The 16,516-nt window shown below is 43.2% G+C and overlaps 1 protein-coding gene across 1 annotated transcript; it reads left to right on the top strand.

Annotated features, from left to right (window-relative positions):
• The first annotated feature begins 56 nt into the window (after window positions 1-56).
• On the top strand, window positions 57-15,604 carry LOC140704005 (uncharacterized). Its single transcript, XM_078388093.1, has 6 exons — window positions 57-191; window positions 4,839-5,338; window positions 5,871-5,997; window positions 7,403-7,470; window positions 9,606-9,732; window positions 13,718-15,604. The coding sequence occupies exons 2-6, from the start codon at window positions 4,934-4,936 to the stop codon at window positions 15,343-15,345; spliced, it is 2,355 nt and encodes a 784-aa protein (XP_078244219.1). The 5' UTR covers window positions 57-191; window positions 4,839-4,933; the 3' UTR covers window positions 15,346-15,604.
• Window positions 15,605-16,516: the final 912 nt, after the last annotated feature.

The raw sequence follows: 16,516 nt of genomic DNA, 5'->3' as shown, positions 1-16,516 counted from the left end.
GTCACGTGCGGGGAAAGGGAGCAAAAAAGAAGTTTTACACCATTTTTTCCCCTTCCAAAAAATGTGCACGTGCCTCCTACCTCCACCCCCCCCCCAGCCAGAAGGAAATGCTCGGCAACTTTTACGGGGGAGGCTTTGGAGACAACCTCCGCAGCTTCTTCACATATGAGGCGCAAAACGAGGGGAGGCGGGCGAGTATTTGGTTTTTCTGGATTTTTTTGCTGGGAAAGAGAAGAAAAAGCCGTACTGGGTGGGGAGGGAGGAAACCGGGGATCGATTTCTGGGCAGGAAAGTCAAGGAAAAAAAGGATCTGTCGGGTGAGGAGAAGAGGAAGAGGGAAAGAAGGGCTGGGAAGTGCCTGGCGATCTGGGCAGATGAATTTGGACGAGCAGAGACCCGGGGGGGGTGGGCTGCGATATCCGAGGAGGGGGGGGCGAGGCCGGGGCTCCGTGTCTGTTTCTTGCCCTTTATTTTGTGAATGGGGGAACCAGCCACCTTGGAAGAAGAGCCAGGCGCCGGCCTCAGTCTGTAGAGGCTGGAAGGGGGCCTGTCCTGGTGGCCCTCCAACCATAGCTGCCTTTCTCTCCCCTGACCCCCTGATCCGTCCCCAGGATCGTCCTGGGGGGGGGGGGGTTATTTCCTTCATGGGTCTGAGTGAAGTTTACACGTGAGAGGGAGAAGTAGGGAGGATTTTGTCCCCTGCCTCAGGCAGCAGAAGGCCTTGGGATACCCCTCGTCATTTGAATGGGTTGAAAAGGGATAAAAAAATTGTATGAAAACGGGAGGATACAATTTGATTTCATGGATCTGCCCTGTTATGTTCTTCGCTTCAGAGATGAAATACAGGCTTCCAACCATGCATTCATGAAAGGTTTAAAAAGAGATTTTTTATGTGGATTCTGAAATCATAGGCCTCATGTGTGTCTACAGACTATACCACAGAAATCATGGGCAGAGGTTTGGATCCAATAAAAAAACCTGTGGACCCTTACCTGAGATCCATGTTAAGGCACACCCGCGAAGTCCCGGGGTGAAGGGGATTGTATTTCGGATTATATTTCTGTGATATAATCTGTGGCCACAGAGAGAACCTACGATTTGAGTTTGCTTTGGTGAGGATCTGAATGTAAACATCATAAGAAATTCTGAGGGCTCATTTTTTATTTTATGGATCCTCCATTTCCCAGTGCAGAACGATGCACTGATTTCCAAATTGTGGTCTTGGGGCACAATTGGGATTTGCGATAGATGTTTGTTTAAGCAAAATGCCATGTAAATATCATGTGGAATTGGATCCATGAATACCCATTCCTCAGCTGCATGCGTCTTTTTTTAAAAAAAATATCATTTTTATTTAATTTGAACATATAAATCTACCAACTACAAACAAATATGCAATATAAGATAAAAAAAGAGAAAAAAGAAAAAGAAATGAGAAAAAAGGAGAACCCCCCCCCCTTTTGAGGACAGAGATTCAGACCTCATTGAGTCCCAAATTTCCCAAGTTTCCAGAAAGTATTGAAAGAGAAAGAAGAAAAAAACACATGAATCATTTTGCCCTATCCTTTGATCTGTCCCTGGGCCCAAACATATACTGTATTAAGTTCCAACTTAGTTTTGCATAGTCCCTTGGTTGTTCTCGTAGTGCTTCTGAGAGTGTATCTAGTTCTGTAATGTCCAACAGCTTCTTCAGGAAATCCTCCATTGTAGGTATGTCTTCACTTTTCCATTTTGGGGCCCAGAGTAATCTAGCCGCTATAAATATATACATCAAACAATATTTGATTTTCTTGTCAGTAATTTCTGGCATAATATTTAGTAGTGCTATTTCAGGTTTGAAATTTAATTTCTTTTGAGTGATTCCTTTTATTATTTCCCACAGCTGTAACCAATAACCCCTGGCCTTTTCACATGTCCACCACATATGATAATAAGTTCCTACTTTTTTTTTACATTTCCAAAAAATATTGCTGCTACCCTCTGACATTTTTGCCAGTTTTGCAGGGGTATAGTGCCATCTGTAAAACATTTTGAGGATTATTTTCTCTTAAGATTACCGGCTTAATCATTTTATAACAATCTTTCCACATCATTGTCCTGTGATCAATATCAATATTATAACTGAAATTACTTGCCCATTTTATTGTCTCCTTTACCGTCTCATCCTCCAGATCATATTCCAATACGTATGTATACATTTTCTTTATTATTTTCTCATCAGTGTAAATCCACAGTTTGTCCACCTGGACTTCACCCTCAAAAAAGCCCATATTTTTATATTTTTTATATCTTGATTCTAGTTTATTCAATGACCACCAATCTGTCGCCACCCCTAGTTCCTCTAATTCTTGCTTATTTTTTATATTTTGTTCTATATTAAGTAATTCTTTATAAAGTTAGTAACATTCCTTTCTGATTCAACACTTTCAATGTAAAAGCTTCTAGGAGCTACCCATATTGGAATATTCTTGTATGTTTGTGCTTGAAATTTATGCCACACTAGACCCAATGCTTTTCTTACAATATGTTCCGTAAAGTGTGATTGTTCCTTATATTTCCCATACCACACATATGTGTGCCAACCCATACTTAAGTCATGCCCCTCCAGTTTCAGTAATCTTTGGTTTACAAAAGTTATCCATTCTTTTATCCATGTCATAGCATACACCTTATAATATCTCAGCTGCATGCTTCTGTGGTACTGCAAATCGATGGACTGAAGGACCCATGGTTTTTGTTCTGTAGTTTCTGAGCACAGACGGCACCTGTCGAGCACCATCATCCTCTAAAGGACTTTGCCCTGAATGTTTCCCTGGCCCTATATTCAGAAAGCAGGAGAATCCACCTGGCAACTAAGGGTTAAATTCACAGAGATGGGGGATTCCTAGAAGGGAAAGGGACCAGGGGAGTGAGGGACTGTCATGGCTGCTTCATCACCCCACCAACCACCCCCATCATCTGCTAACTGTTGTGGGCCTCTTCCTCTGCTTTCGTACTGACTGCATGAGAAGTAGATTGTGACTCTTTACATGCTGGAAAGAGGATTTAAAGGGAAATCCATATGTGTTTAATTAATACTGGACAAGGGGGGGAAAGTATGAGGTCTCTGGAACCAGGATTTTTTTTTTACTAGCGATGCAGCTTCAAGCTGAGATAGTTAGGAATAGAACCTACTGTACATCTCCGGAGGCATTCCACCTCTCAAATACAGGGAACAGGGCTATGAGATAGTTTCATTTCTTTTGTAACTACGGTAAATATAGAACAAAGGCCATCAAAAATTAAATACAAATGCCAGATTCCCTAGCATGTGTAAATTTCAAGAATACAGTGGTGCCTCGCTTAACGAGCGCCCCATTTAACGATGAATCCGCATACCGATGCGGATTTTGCGATCAAAAAAACGATCACATTGCGATGTTTAAATAGGCTAAACATCGCATTGTGATGATGATCATGGGGAAGCGCTTCCCCACGATCATCCCAAAGGCCCCACTGATCAGCTGTGTTGTGGGGTGGAGAGAGAGAGTCTTGAAACACCGCTGATGGGCGGGGGTTTGCAAAGATTGCGGGAAGCGCAGTGCCTCGGTCTCCCTGCCCAGGCTGGACCTGCAAGGGGAGAGAGAAAGAGAGAAAGAACGCCCACGCGCCGAAGTCAGCAGGGGTTTGTAAAGCTGGCTCTCCCCTTGCAACTCCAGCCTGGGCAGGGAGACTCAGTCTCCCTGGCCATGGCGGCGCGGTGCCTTGGTCTCCCTGCCCAGGCTGGACCTGCAAGGAGTGGAGAGAGAAAGAGAGAGAGCGACCGAAGCACAGCTGATTGGCGGTTCCAAAATGGCCGCCCACTGTGTTGCCTCCTTTAGAGGCACCTGCGAGATGGCGGATTTTCGCTTAAAGGTGAATTTTTTCCCCATAGGAACGCATTAAACGTGTTTTAATGCGTTTCTATGGGGTACAGTGGGGTCTTGACTTGAGAACTTAATCCGTATTGGAAGGTGGTTCTCAAGTCAAAAAGTTCTCAAGTCAAATCTGCATTTCCCATAGGAATGCATTGAAAACCATTTGATCCGTATCTGCTCTTTTCTGTCCATAGAAACTAATGGGAAGCTGCTATTCCGCCTTCAACCACTAGAGGGGGATATTTTGTTTCTTTTTTTTCTTAGGTCAAGAAAGGTTCAGGGAAGGCAGGGAAAATACAGTCCAGGCAGTACAGTACCAGGCAGTCCGAAGACTGTCTCCCAATCCACTCTCTAAACGCTGGGAGGAGTGAGGAAGCAGACAGGCACCCTTTTCACTGGCCAACAGTTAACTGAACGTTCACATTTTGCACTTTCCCTGCCTCCCACGTGGTTTTTTTTTTCAGTTCTTAACTCAAATCTAAGTATGTAAGTCAAGTCAGTATTTTCCTATGAGAGTGGTTCTTAAGTCAAAATGTTCTTAACTCGAGCCGTTCTTAAGTCAAGACCCCACTGTATTTAGTCCCACATAGCGACTAATCCGTATAGCAATGATTTTTTCGGAACGGATTATCGTCGCTATGCGGGGCACCACTGTATATGCACTGAGTTACTTGGTACCCAGACTCCTAAATACATAATGCTGGTTACATGAATATCTCTTGGACTGAGAGAGAAGCTTAATGAATGGAGAACAAATAGAATAGAAAGATCTATTGTGGGAAAGATGCTTCTGATGCTGTAACGGTCTTGAGCCCATTGGTCTGCGGCTCTCAGCCTTGGGCTTCTCCTGCCTTCCTTTAGAGGTGAGACTTGGTTGGTTGCTGTTATATATTGCATTTTTGGTCTTTTTTGTGCCAACATAGAAATATATTTGCTTTGCAGCGCTTTAGTCATCTAGTCTGTGAAGATAGGCTTTGCTCAGAAGGAGGAGGATGGTTCCGGGATTCCTTTAGAGGCATTGTCAGGTAGAGAATAAAATGAGAGACCAAGGGACATCTGGTGCCAGAGCAGGAAGAGACCCAGATGTTGTGAAGGCAGGAAGCCTCGGGACGTGCAAGGAAGGAACGGTGCAGAAGGTCTTTGGTGAGGAGATGCCTAACTCAAAGTGCCAACACTTCAGGAAATTCTCCTACAAGGAGGCTGATGGTCCTCGACAGGCCTGCACCCAACTCTACTTTCTTTGCCATCAGTGGCTCAAGCCGGAGCAGCATACCACGGCTCAGATCCTGGACCTGGTGATCCTGGAGCAGCTCCTGACTATCCTCCCCTTGAAGATGTCGTGCTGGGTGAGAGAATGTGGAGCAGAGACCACTTCGCAGGCGGTGGCCCTGGCAGAAGCTTTCCTGAGTCTGAGTCATGCAGAAAACCAAAATCAGGAAGAGGTGAGTGCAAATAACGCTGCGGGATTTCAGAGTCTGAAGTGGGCACTCCACAGCCGTTCTTGCTTCTCTGTCAGGTTTGTTTGCTGGCACTAGCTACCCACATCCCATGCGGTCCTTGAAAGGAAGAGGTGTTGTCCACATGCATCATATTTTGAGACAGAATCTCCATCCCCAACATGTGGAGACGCCCTATCAGTTTAAAACAGGGTCCACCCCCATGTGCCTAGTTTTCTAATGAAATTTCAAGGTTTTGTCTGCCCATTGGCACAACACCCAGTTCAGCCCTGTATCAGGTGCGGTGGAAGAGTTCATTGCCTTTTGCTGAGTTGAGGCCACAAGGATATCCATGGCTCTTTTAAAGAGTCAAGGAAATGTGCAAGGAAATCCTTGAAATTCTGCCAATCACCCATGTTTCTTCTTGAGAAATTCTGAGGATCTGATGTCCGTTATTTCCCAAGTCCCAGCCTCATCCACTGACATCTTTGCTTCTGTTTTTCTCTTTTCTGTCTTCTTCCTTGTCATGGATCTTCAGATGAGAAATCTCCCAGTAGAAGATCAGTCTGAATCCTATGCAGCACAGAAATCTCCACTCGGCGCCAGACAGAGCCCTGAGTATCAAGAGACCCATCAGGGCAATGAGGGAGGTGCTCCCTTGATAGGTAAGGATGAATGCTTGGAGGTTGTGTTTTTTTCCTTGTGTGAAAGAAGAAGAGGGCCAGTGTATTCTTTTGAATTTGCCCTTTTTGGGTTTGGTGAATGGAGGCATACTCTTTAGTTCTTTATGTACTTCATCCTGCCGGGGTGGCTACTCTCTCGAACGTGGGCAAGTATGCCTCCGGATCATCCTGTGGTCCCATCTTCTGCCTGCGAATGGGAGCTGGCCCTGCTCCCGGCATTCTTGATATTTCCACCTGTCTCTATTGGCTTTCCATTCCCACTTCCCTCCTCTTTCTTCATTACTTGTTTTAGTAACATTTTATGTTGTTCGGTTGGCATTTCCGTTAATAGGTTCTGGGCATACCACCCTCTTCCAAGGACCCTTCCCACGTGGGTAAACGAATACCATCCATTCTAAAGGATCCAGCTCTCCCAACTGAATTTGTATCCCTGTTGGAACTGGTCCTAAAAGAGACTTTTCTCCTCTCTCTGAACCTTCCTTTTCCTTTGATCTACCTTGCCCTCACTGTTTTGTTTTTCTTTTTCCAGCTTCTTTTTCTTTTCCTCCTTTGCTGCTGCTAATCATGCTAATGACCCACAACTTTATCCTATTCCCCCTTTTTCCTCCCATTCCTCCATCACTAAGAGACTCTCTGTTATTGGTTGTTTCTCTCCTGCCCTTCTCTTCTCCTTCCGTGTTTTAAACCGGTGTCAACTTCATATTTTGATGTATTTTCAAAGGCTTTCACAGCCGGGATCTGATGGTTGTTGTGGGTTTTTCGGGCTCTTTGGCCGTGTTCTGAAGGTTATTCTTCCTCAGCCAAAGAGCCCGAAAAACCCACAACAACCTTCATATTTTGAATTCCTTTATTTAAAACACTTGGTTCTCTGTTGATCTCTTCCGTCTGAAGAGAAGGATAGAACAGCTCACTTTCACGTTTAATTTCTTTAAACGACCCTTGTTCACTGATGCTCACAGCCGTCTTCCTCATCACTTTCTACTCAGTACAACTCCCTGTGAGGAAGGTCAAGCTGAGAGATGCTCAGTGGCTCCGTGTCACCCTGTAGGTTTTATGGTTCAGTGGAGAGCAGAATGGAATCGTCTGAGTCCTTGTCTCCCACACCCTAATGCAGTGGGTCCAGAATGTTTGTCATCACAACTTCTATCTCCTTCACCATCATCCTGAGTTTTTGTTTTGATAACTGTTGAAGAAAATTCTTTTATGTAGTTTTTTTCCCTGAGCCTTGTTAGGCCTCTTGGCATTTTATTCTCACAAACTTTCCTGACGGGGCACATCTTTTAATATGGGAACCAGGGCTTTTTATTTACAGAGCATTTCTAGGATTATGATGTTATTGTAAGAGAAGGTTATGCGACTGGTTTTCTTCCCCCTTTGTCTCCCACAGGGCTTGAAAGGAAGCCAGCCAGAAGTATTCCTTCATCTGTTCCTTGCAATGGAGTCGAACCAGATCAGGTACGTAGAAGGCACTTAAAGGGCATCTTCTCTATCTGATCTCTGTGTAAACATTTTAAAAAGTGGTCAAATATCTGACATGTTAAGAGGTTATTCACAATGAAACAAGGGGGCAACAGGAGTTAGTTTCCTCTCTCTGTTCCTTCAATCTGAATCCATCTCTCTCCCTCTGTTTTCTTCTGGGAGAAAGTATGAGGAGCTGGGAGTATGAGGAGCTGTGCTGGATCAGAGCGATGGCCAATATGTAGGCCTTTCACTCCAGTCGTTCCCCAGCGACTGAGATTCATAGGCCTCTGTTCCTGGAAGGGAGCACATGGCCAAGGTGGAATAGCAGCCTTTGGTCAACTTGTCCTCCAGTGGTAAGGCTGTAAAAGTCATTCATGAATTAGAAACAATAAGAGATCCAGTCACTTCTCTTTAATTGTTCTCTTGGCTTTAGCTGTCAGGATATGAAATTTTGAATGTATAGAGTCTTAAAGTGATTCAGGGTGTTGCAGAAAATGCAGTCCTGAAAATCTGCACTGTATTACAGTATTTTAAGAATGAAGTTTAAAGAACAATTCATGCAAAGTCATTGCATAACAATTAGCCAGCTCCCCGGCCAAGTCTGGAAGTAAGGTCACCGAACGAGAACATGGCCTTGCAAAAAAATCCATTTCATGCTTGGCAGTCCAACACGAAAGTAAACAATTGAGCAACGTCTTGATTGTTCGTTAAATTAGCCCACCTGTAATTTAGGCCCATAGCATTTCCCTACCTAATAAAATTGGACCTAGGTCACTCACATGCAATGTAACCTATTTTAGTAACTTCTAGCCAAAAGAATAACACTCATTATCCTGGTGGCAGCTTTCCAGAATCTGTTTTACATGAATTGTATTTTACAGGAGTTGTAAAAGCAATAGAAATTTCTACTATAAATAATTTTCATAGTGAGTCAAGACCCTGTATCTTACTGCTCTGCAGAAGGGAATATTGAAAGTTGTTTATAAATATTGGCCCAAAAGATAATGGTATAAATAGAGGCTAGGAAAAAAAAAACATGGAGCCAGGAGCCATAGATTACCAGAGAAGATGGTAATTTGGAACTAAACTCTGCTGGGGGTGGGGGGTCAGACTCTTTGTTATAAGCTGACGAGATTTTGAAATTGCTTGTTCTGTAGTCTATTAATTACATGGTCTACTCTACGGTACGTACATAGATGTGACTTCACTGAGATTTTTCTACATTCTTTGATATGCTTTGTAGTACTTTTTAAATCAAGTATTTGCAATACCTTTCCTACATTTTTATTATTACGATCTAAACCATCATATTAAGTTTTGTTAGAATACTTATTTATATTTTCTATGCAGTTTAAAAAAAGGATATCCGGGAGAAGGGAGTAACTTGTACAGGGTGCAAAAGATTCCTCTTGTCCATAGGTTCCCAATGTGGTCTATAAGGACCCCCAGGGGTCGGTTTAGACTTGCAGGGGGTTTACATCAGAGGGAAAATAACTGGGGGTGCACAAGATGTAAATGGGGGTCTACGTGGGCAAATCCCATTAGGCAGATCATAATATAAATTTAGGTGATCCGTAATTACACCAAACAGAGATTCTGTGTACATAATATTTCATAATATTATTTAATTAGGTACTCTATACCACTGGTCCCCAAACTTGGGCCTCCAGATGTTCTTGGACTTCAACTCCCAGAAATCCTGGCCAGCAGAGGTGGTGGTGAAGGCCTCTGGGAGTTGTAGTCTAAGAACATCTGGAGGCCCAAGGTTGGGGACCACTACTCTATAATATCTGTATTATGATGTGCTACATTCATGTGTAAGTTTGTAAAATTATTGGTAAAATTTATGGTAAATGTCGGTGTGTTGTAAATGGTATCGACGATATTAGATAGGCTGGGGGTCTACGGAAAACAAATAAGTCGGCAAGTGGTCTACGGGAACCTATGCTCTAGTCCTTTGGTCTTAGTCCTTTGGGGGATCAATGCCAGCTGTGAGGAACACAGGTTTCTGATATTTTCCCTTGAAGTCTATAAAGTTCTGTAGGATTCTTGGAGCATCAGACACGCTGAGCTAACCTTATCTTTACAAAACTAATAAGGGAAACATCATATCATTTTTTTATTTGTAGGTTCCAGTGGCCTTTGAGGAGGTGGCCGTGTCCTTCACCCAGGAGGAGTGGGCGCTGCTGGATCCTGACCAGAGGGCCCTCCACCAGGAGGTCATGGAGGAGAACTGGCAAACGGTCTCCTCTCTCGGTAAGGCCCCCTCTTTCCCCATCTGATGCTGATAAACTCAGGTGTTACGAATGCAGTAAGGAGCAGTAACAGTGATGGCAATTTTAACACTCCTGTGTTGCAACTAATACTAGCCACTGTGTGATCTGTAATGCTGGACTGGGCAAAAGGTAACCCTCCAGACGTGTTGGGTTCCAGCTCCCATCAGTTTAGCAACTTTGGGAAGCTGGAATTATGGGGAGAACATTCATTCATAACGTATTTGTGGGGGCATTCATCACTAAGCTACCTGCTGATAGCATGATGATTTAGTAAGCTAACTACCACGGACAGGCGCTTTTAGAAACATGCTGTATTTTCCCTTTTGCTTGTTTGTAATTATTTTAACTGCATTTTAATAAGAAATTCTGGTTTAGTCTGAGAACTACACACTAAAAGAGACACCTCCCAGCCCTGTTTTAGAGTAGCTAAAAGTGAATGTTAATATATGATAAGGAGAACTGAGAATTATGCGTTCCTTCTTTTCTTTTCTTTTCTTTCTTACCCCCAGTTTTATGGCAAGTATGTCAGAAATACAAACCTGCTGAGTTACAGAAACTGTGTCTGCTTCTCTGGGTACTGGCTGGTACCTTGAGAAAGAGGTGGTATAGTGGGACTATACCATTGTTGAGACATACGAAAACGCCAGAAGAATGAACAAGTTTTAAAGTTCTCTAGAATTCTTCATTGGTTACATACCACTCAGAAATGTTCTTGGTGTTGTTTAGTCATTAAGTCGTGTCCGACTCTTCGTGACCCCCATGGACCAGAGCACGCCAGGCCCTCCTCTCTTCCACTGCCTCCCGGAGTTGGGTCGAATTCATGTTGGTCGCTTCGATGACACTGTCCAACCATTTCATCCTTTAACCTCTCTTGCTTTCACACTTTCCTAACATCTGGGTCTTCTCCAGGGAGCCTTCTCTCCTCATGAGATGGCCAAAGTATTGGAGCCTCAGCTTCAGGATCTGTCCTTCCAGTGAGCACTCAGGGTTGATTTCCTTCAAAATGGATAGGTTTGTTCTCTTTGCAATGGACTCTCAAGCGTCTCCTCCAGCACCACAATTCAAAAGCATCAATTCTTCAGAGGTCAGCCTTCTTTATGGTCCAGCTCTCACATCGTTACTGGAAAAACCATAGCTTTGACTATTCGGACTTTTGTCGGCAAGGTGATGACTCTGCTTTTTAAGATGCTTTCTAGGTCTGTCATCTCTTTCCTCCCAGGAAGCAGGCGTCTTTTAATTTTGTGGCTGCTATCACCATCTGCAGTGATCATGAAGCCCAAGAAAGTAAAAATGTTCCCCTTCTATTTGCCAGGAGGTGATGGGACGAGTTGCTATGATCTTAGTTTTTTTTGTGTTGAACTTCAGACCATTTTTTGCGCTCTCCTCTTTCACCCTCATTAAGAGGTTCTTGAATTCCTCCTCATTTTCTGCTATCATATTGTCATCTTCTGCATATCTGAGATTGTTGATTTTTCTTCCAGCAATCTTAATGCCACCTTGGGATTTCTCCACTTCAGCCTTTCACATGACGTAATCTGCATATGTTAAGTAAGCCGGCAGACAATATACAGCCTTGTCGTACACCTTTCCCAATATTGAACCAATCAGTTGTTCTATATCCGGTTGTAATTGTTGCTTCCTGTCCCACATATAGATTTCTCAGGAGATGGATAAGGTGGTCAGGCACTCCCATTTCTTTAAGGACTTGCCATAGTTTGCTGTGGTCCACACAGTCAACGGCTTTTGCGTAGTCAATGAAGCAGAAGTAGATGTTTTTCTGGAACTCTCTGGCTTTCTCCATAATCCAGCGCATGTTAGCAATTTGCTCTCTAGTTCCCCTGCCCCTTCGAAATCCCGCTTGTACTTCTGGGAGTTCTCGGTCCACATACTGCTGAAGCCTACCTTGGAGGATTTTGAGCATAACCTTGCTAGCTTGTGAAATGAGTGTGATTGTACGGCAGTTGGAACATTCTTTGGCACTTCCCTTCTTTGGTATTGAGATGTAGAATGAACTTTTCCAATCCTCTGGCCACTGCTGAGTTTTCCAAACTGGCTGGCATATTAAATTTAGCTCATTAACAGCATCATCTTTTAAGATTTTAAATAGTTCAACTGGAATGCCATCACCTCCCCTGGCCTTGTTGTTAGCTATGCTTTCTAAGGCCCACTTGACTTCATTCTCCAGGATGTCTGGCTCAGGGTCAGCAAACACACTCTCTGGGTTGTCCGGGACATCCAGATCTTTCTGATATAATTCCTCTGTGTATTCTTGCCACCTCTTCTTGATGTCTTCTGCTTCTGTTAGGTCCCTCCCATTTTTGTCCTTTATCATGTTCATCTTTGCACAAAATATTCCTCTAATATCTCCAATTTTTCTGAACAGATCTCTGGTTTTTCCTTTTCTGTTATTTTCCTCTATTTCTTTGCATTGTTCATTTAAGAAGGCCCTCTTGTCTCTCCTTGCTATTCTTTGGAAGTCTGCATTCAATTTTCTGTAACTTTCCTTATCTGCCGTGCATTTTGTTTCCCTTCTCTTCTCCGCTATTTGTAAAGGCTCATTGGACAGCCACTTTGCTTTCTTGCATTTCCTTTTCTTTGGGATGGTATTTGTTGCTGCCTCCTATACAATGTTACGAGCCTCTATCCAAAGTTCTTCATGCACTCTGTCCACCAAATTGACTTCTTTAAATCTGTTCTTCATTTCCACTGTGTATTCATAAGGGAATTCATTTAGATTATACCTGACTAGCCCAGTGGTTTTTCCTACTTTCTTTAGTTTAAGCTTGAATTTTGCTATGAGAAGCTGATGATCAGAGCCACAATCAACTCCAGGTCTTGTTTTTGCTGACTGTATAGAGCTTCTCCTTCTTTGGCTGCAGAAAACATAATCAACCTGATTTCGGTATTGCCCATTTGGTGATGTCCATGTGTAGAGTCACTTCTTGTGTTGTTGGAAAAGGGTGTTTGTGATGACCAGCTTGTTCTCTTGACAAAACTCTATTAGCCTTTGCCCTGCTTCGTTCTGAACTCCAAGGCCAAACTTGCCTGCTGTTCCTTTTATCTCCTGACTCCCTACTTTAGCATCCCAATCCCCTATAATGAGAAGAACATTTTTCTTTGGTGTCAGTTCTAGAAGGTGTTTTAAGTCTTCGTAGAATTGGTCAATTTCAGCCTCTTCGGTATTGGTGGTTGGTGCATAAACTTGGATTTTGGGTGGGGCTAGTAAATCATGGGTTTTGTTAATGAATCCTAAGATAGCTTTATTTTCCCCAGCCATATCACACTGTTGTCTTGTCATTCAGCCAACAGTGATGTTCCGCTCGTGATCTATGACAATTCCAAGGTCCTTCTCACTCCTACTAACTTTTCCATGACTGATGCTTCCTGTGCTATGTCTGTTCTCTTCTCAGCATCCTCCTCTACTGCTTACTCTTGCTGTTCTTCCACCTTCATTGCCCCTGCCATGAATGCTGCTGCTGCTCCAGAGGTCAGTCAATAGTGCTCTTCATCTTCGCTTCTGCCTTTAAGCCTAGCCTCTCGCTTCTCCAGTGCTCACTTTTCCTTCCAAAAGCACTATCACTTTGCACTTGCTGCACGTGTATGCTGTGTGGTTCTCTGGCACAAAGACAGACGTTGCACACGTGTTGCAGGTCACCACCGCTGAAGTGTCTCTCCTCTCCATAGTCACTGTTACCTTGTGGCTTTCTTTTGTTTGTCTATGAGCACCTTTTCCTTTGTCTTGTCTGTCGTAAAGGCTGCCGGGAAAGTCACTAATATAAAATTAGAAATAGAATCAAAACATTTTTAATGTTTTAGGAAAAATAGACAAAATCAAAAATTAACAGATTTACTTCGTCTGAACTTTTATGCGTGAAAATCCACTTGTTCAGGAAACCTACTATTATTTGTTTGTTGATTTGTCTTTCTCTTTGTTTCAATCATTTCTGTATTTCTCCTTTCTGCAGATCGCTTGAGGGAGAAAAATATATTTCCCAAATATGGAAAGAATTTTATGCACAAATTAGAGCTTCCCAGACAACTGAAAACCGACACAGAAGGAGAGAGTTGTATTCAGGAGAAGTCGTACAAATGCCTTATTTGTGGAAAACATTTTGCCACGAAGGTAGCGCTGATGCGTCACAAAACGATCCACACTGCAAAAAAACAATTTATAAGCGAAGTGTCTGGGAATTGTCACTTACCCTTTGTGAGACATAAGAGTTTCCACACAGGACAGAAAGCCTACAAATGCGAGGAGCATGAGAAGTCATTTGGTTCAAATTCACAGCCTGTGAACCATGACAGAGTCCACACAAGAGAGAAACTGTACAAATGCCAGGTATTTGGGAAACATTTTACTCATAGGTCACAGCTTGTGAAGCGTAAGAAAGTAGACACAGGGGAGAACCGATACAAATGTGAAGAATGTGGGAAATGTTTTACTCACAGATCACTGCTTGTAAAGCATGAGACAATCCACACAGGAGAGACAGTGTTCAAATGGCAGGTGTGTCGGAAATATATTGCTCGAAAATCACAATATCTGAGTCAAAAGAAGGTCCACACAGGAGAAAAAGCATACAAATGTAAGGAATGTGGGAAATGTTTTGCTCGAAAATCACAGCTTCTGAGTCATAAGAAAGTCCACACAGGAGAGAAACCATACAAATGTGAAGAATGTGGGAAATGTTTTGCTCAGAAATCACAACTTATATGGCATAAGAGTGTCCACACAGGAGAGAAACCTTACAAATGCCTTGACTGTGAGAAATGTTTTGTTCGAAAATCACACCTTCTGAATCATAATAAAGTCCACACAGGAGAGAAACCATACAAATGTGAAGAATGTGGGAAATGTTTTGCTCGAAAATCATACCTTCTGTGTCATAAGAGAGTCCACACAGGAGAGAAACCATACAAATGCCTTGAGTGTGGGAAATGTTTTGCTTGGCACTCACAGTTTGTGGAACATAACATTGTCCACACAGGAGAGAATCCATACAAATGTGAGGAGTGTGGGAAATGTTTTGCTCGAAAATCACAGGTTCTGAGTCATAAGAAAGTCCACACAGGAGAGGAAGCATACAAATGTGAAGAATGTGGGAAATATTTTGCTCACAGTTCATCGCTTCAGATACATAAGAGAATCCACACAGAAGAGAAACCATACAAATGCCTTGAGTGTGGGAAATGTTTTGCTCGAAAATCACAGCTTCTGAGTCATAAGAGAGTTCACACAGGAGAGAAACCATACAAATGCCTTGAGTGTGGGCAATATTTTGCTTACAATTCATCGCTTCTGAGTCATAAGAGAGTCCACACCGGAGAGAAAACATACAAATGCCTTGAGTGTGGGAAATGTTTTGCTCGAAAATCACAGCTTCTGAGTCATAAGAAAGTCCACACAGGAGAGAAACCATACAAATGTGAAGAATGTGGGAAATGTTTTGCTCATAATTCACACCTTGTGAGTCATAGGAGAGTCCACACAGGAGAGAAACCATACAAATGCCTTGAGTGTGGGCAATATTTTGCTCACAGTTCATCACTTGTGAGACATAAGAAAGTTCACACAGGAGAGAAACCACACTAATGCTAGGAGGGTGGAAAATGTTTTGCTAGGAATTCACAAATTATGAGGCACAAGAGAGTCCGTGTAGGGTATAAAACGTATAATGGCCTGGTGGGTGGAAAATGTTTAGCTCAAAATTTACACTTTGTGGGCCATCAGAGAATCTATGTAGGAAAGAAAAGCTTCAAATCCCAGTAGCATGGGGAATGTTTCGTTAATGGTTCATATTCCACATATTGTGTGCCCCCAGAGACTCAATAAAGGAGATGAACCATACAAATGAGTGTGTAAATGTTCTGTTTAGCATTAAGAGAATTCAGGTAGTCCAGTACAATGGATTAAAAAAAGAGAGACGGCAAAGTGTGTCGCGTATATACCGCCCCATACCGCTTAAGGCACTCTCAAGGTGGCTTACAAGCTAATTATACAGGCTACACATTGCCCCCACAGCAACCTGGGTAGTCATTTTACCAACCTCGGAAGGATAAAAGGCTGAGTTAACCTTGAGCTGCTAACTGGGATTGAACCCTGGGTTGTGAGCACAGTTTTGGCTGCAGTGCAGCAGTTTAACCACTGCATCAGAAGGCTTGTGATAAGGGGACACTCTGTCAGTTCCTGGCCTAAATAAAACGGGAGAAGCATGTTGGTGTTTTGTGGGAAGGCACTGGAGCTGTAACTACTAATGTGGAATATTTTTAAGTCCAGAGTAGAGACGGGTATATTCGTATATGAATACCCCCCCCCCCCCGTGCAGGTGGTGTTAACAAAGGTCCAGCCCCATAGAGCCGGACAGCCTACTCACCGATCTGCCATGGATGCACGCCACTCTTCGACCTTGCAGCGTGGCTTGTCCTCCTGCCTCCTGCCAGGAGTGGTGAGCAGATCTCTAGTCCAGAGTCTCACATAGAATTGTGTACAGAGAGAAAGGAGGGAGGAATTGTGAGGAACGCCTCTTTTGGAGCAAAGAATGACCCTATGGATTCTGGGCAGAGTCTGATATTTCTTTTTCTGCCTGAGGGGAAAATGTCCCATGAAACCTATGGCTTTTTGACCTTAGAGCACTGTTTTGTCTTTGCCAGTGTTAAATGTTGGATGAAATACATCCCACGCCAGGTTTTGGTGAGCGGCAATGCCAAGAAGCCTAGGAGACATATTCCAGTCATCAGAAGGTTGACTGCATACTGGAAAAGAC

Source organism: Pogona vitticeps, chromosome 2 (assembly GCF_051106095.1).
Source record: "Pogona vitticeps strain Pit_001003342236 chromosome 2, PviZW2.1, whole genome shotgun sequence".
In the NCBI taxonomy this organism is placed as follows: Eukaryota; Metazoa; Chordata; class Lepidosauria; order Squamata; family Agamidae; genus Pogona; species Pogona vitticeps.
Note: the sequence above shows the minus strand (reverse complement) of the source record. Positions and strands in the feature narration are given on the sequence as shown.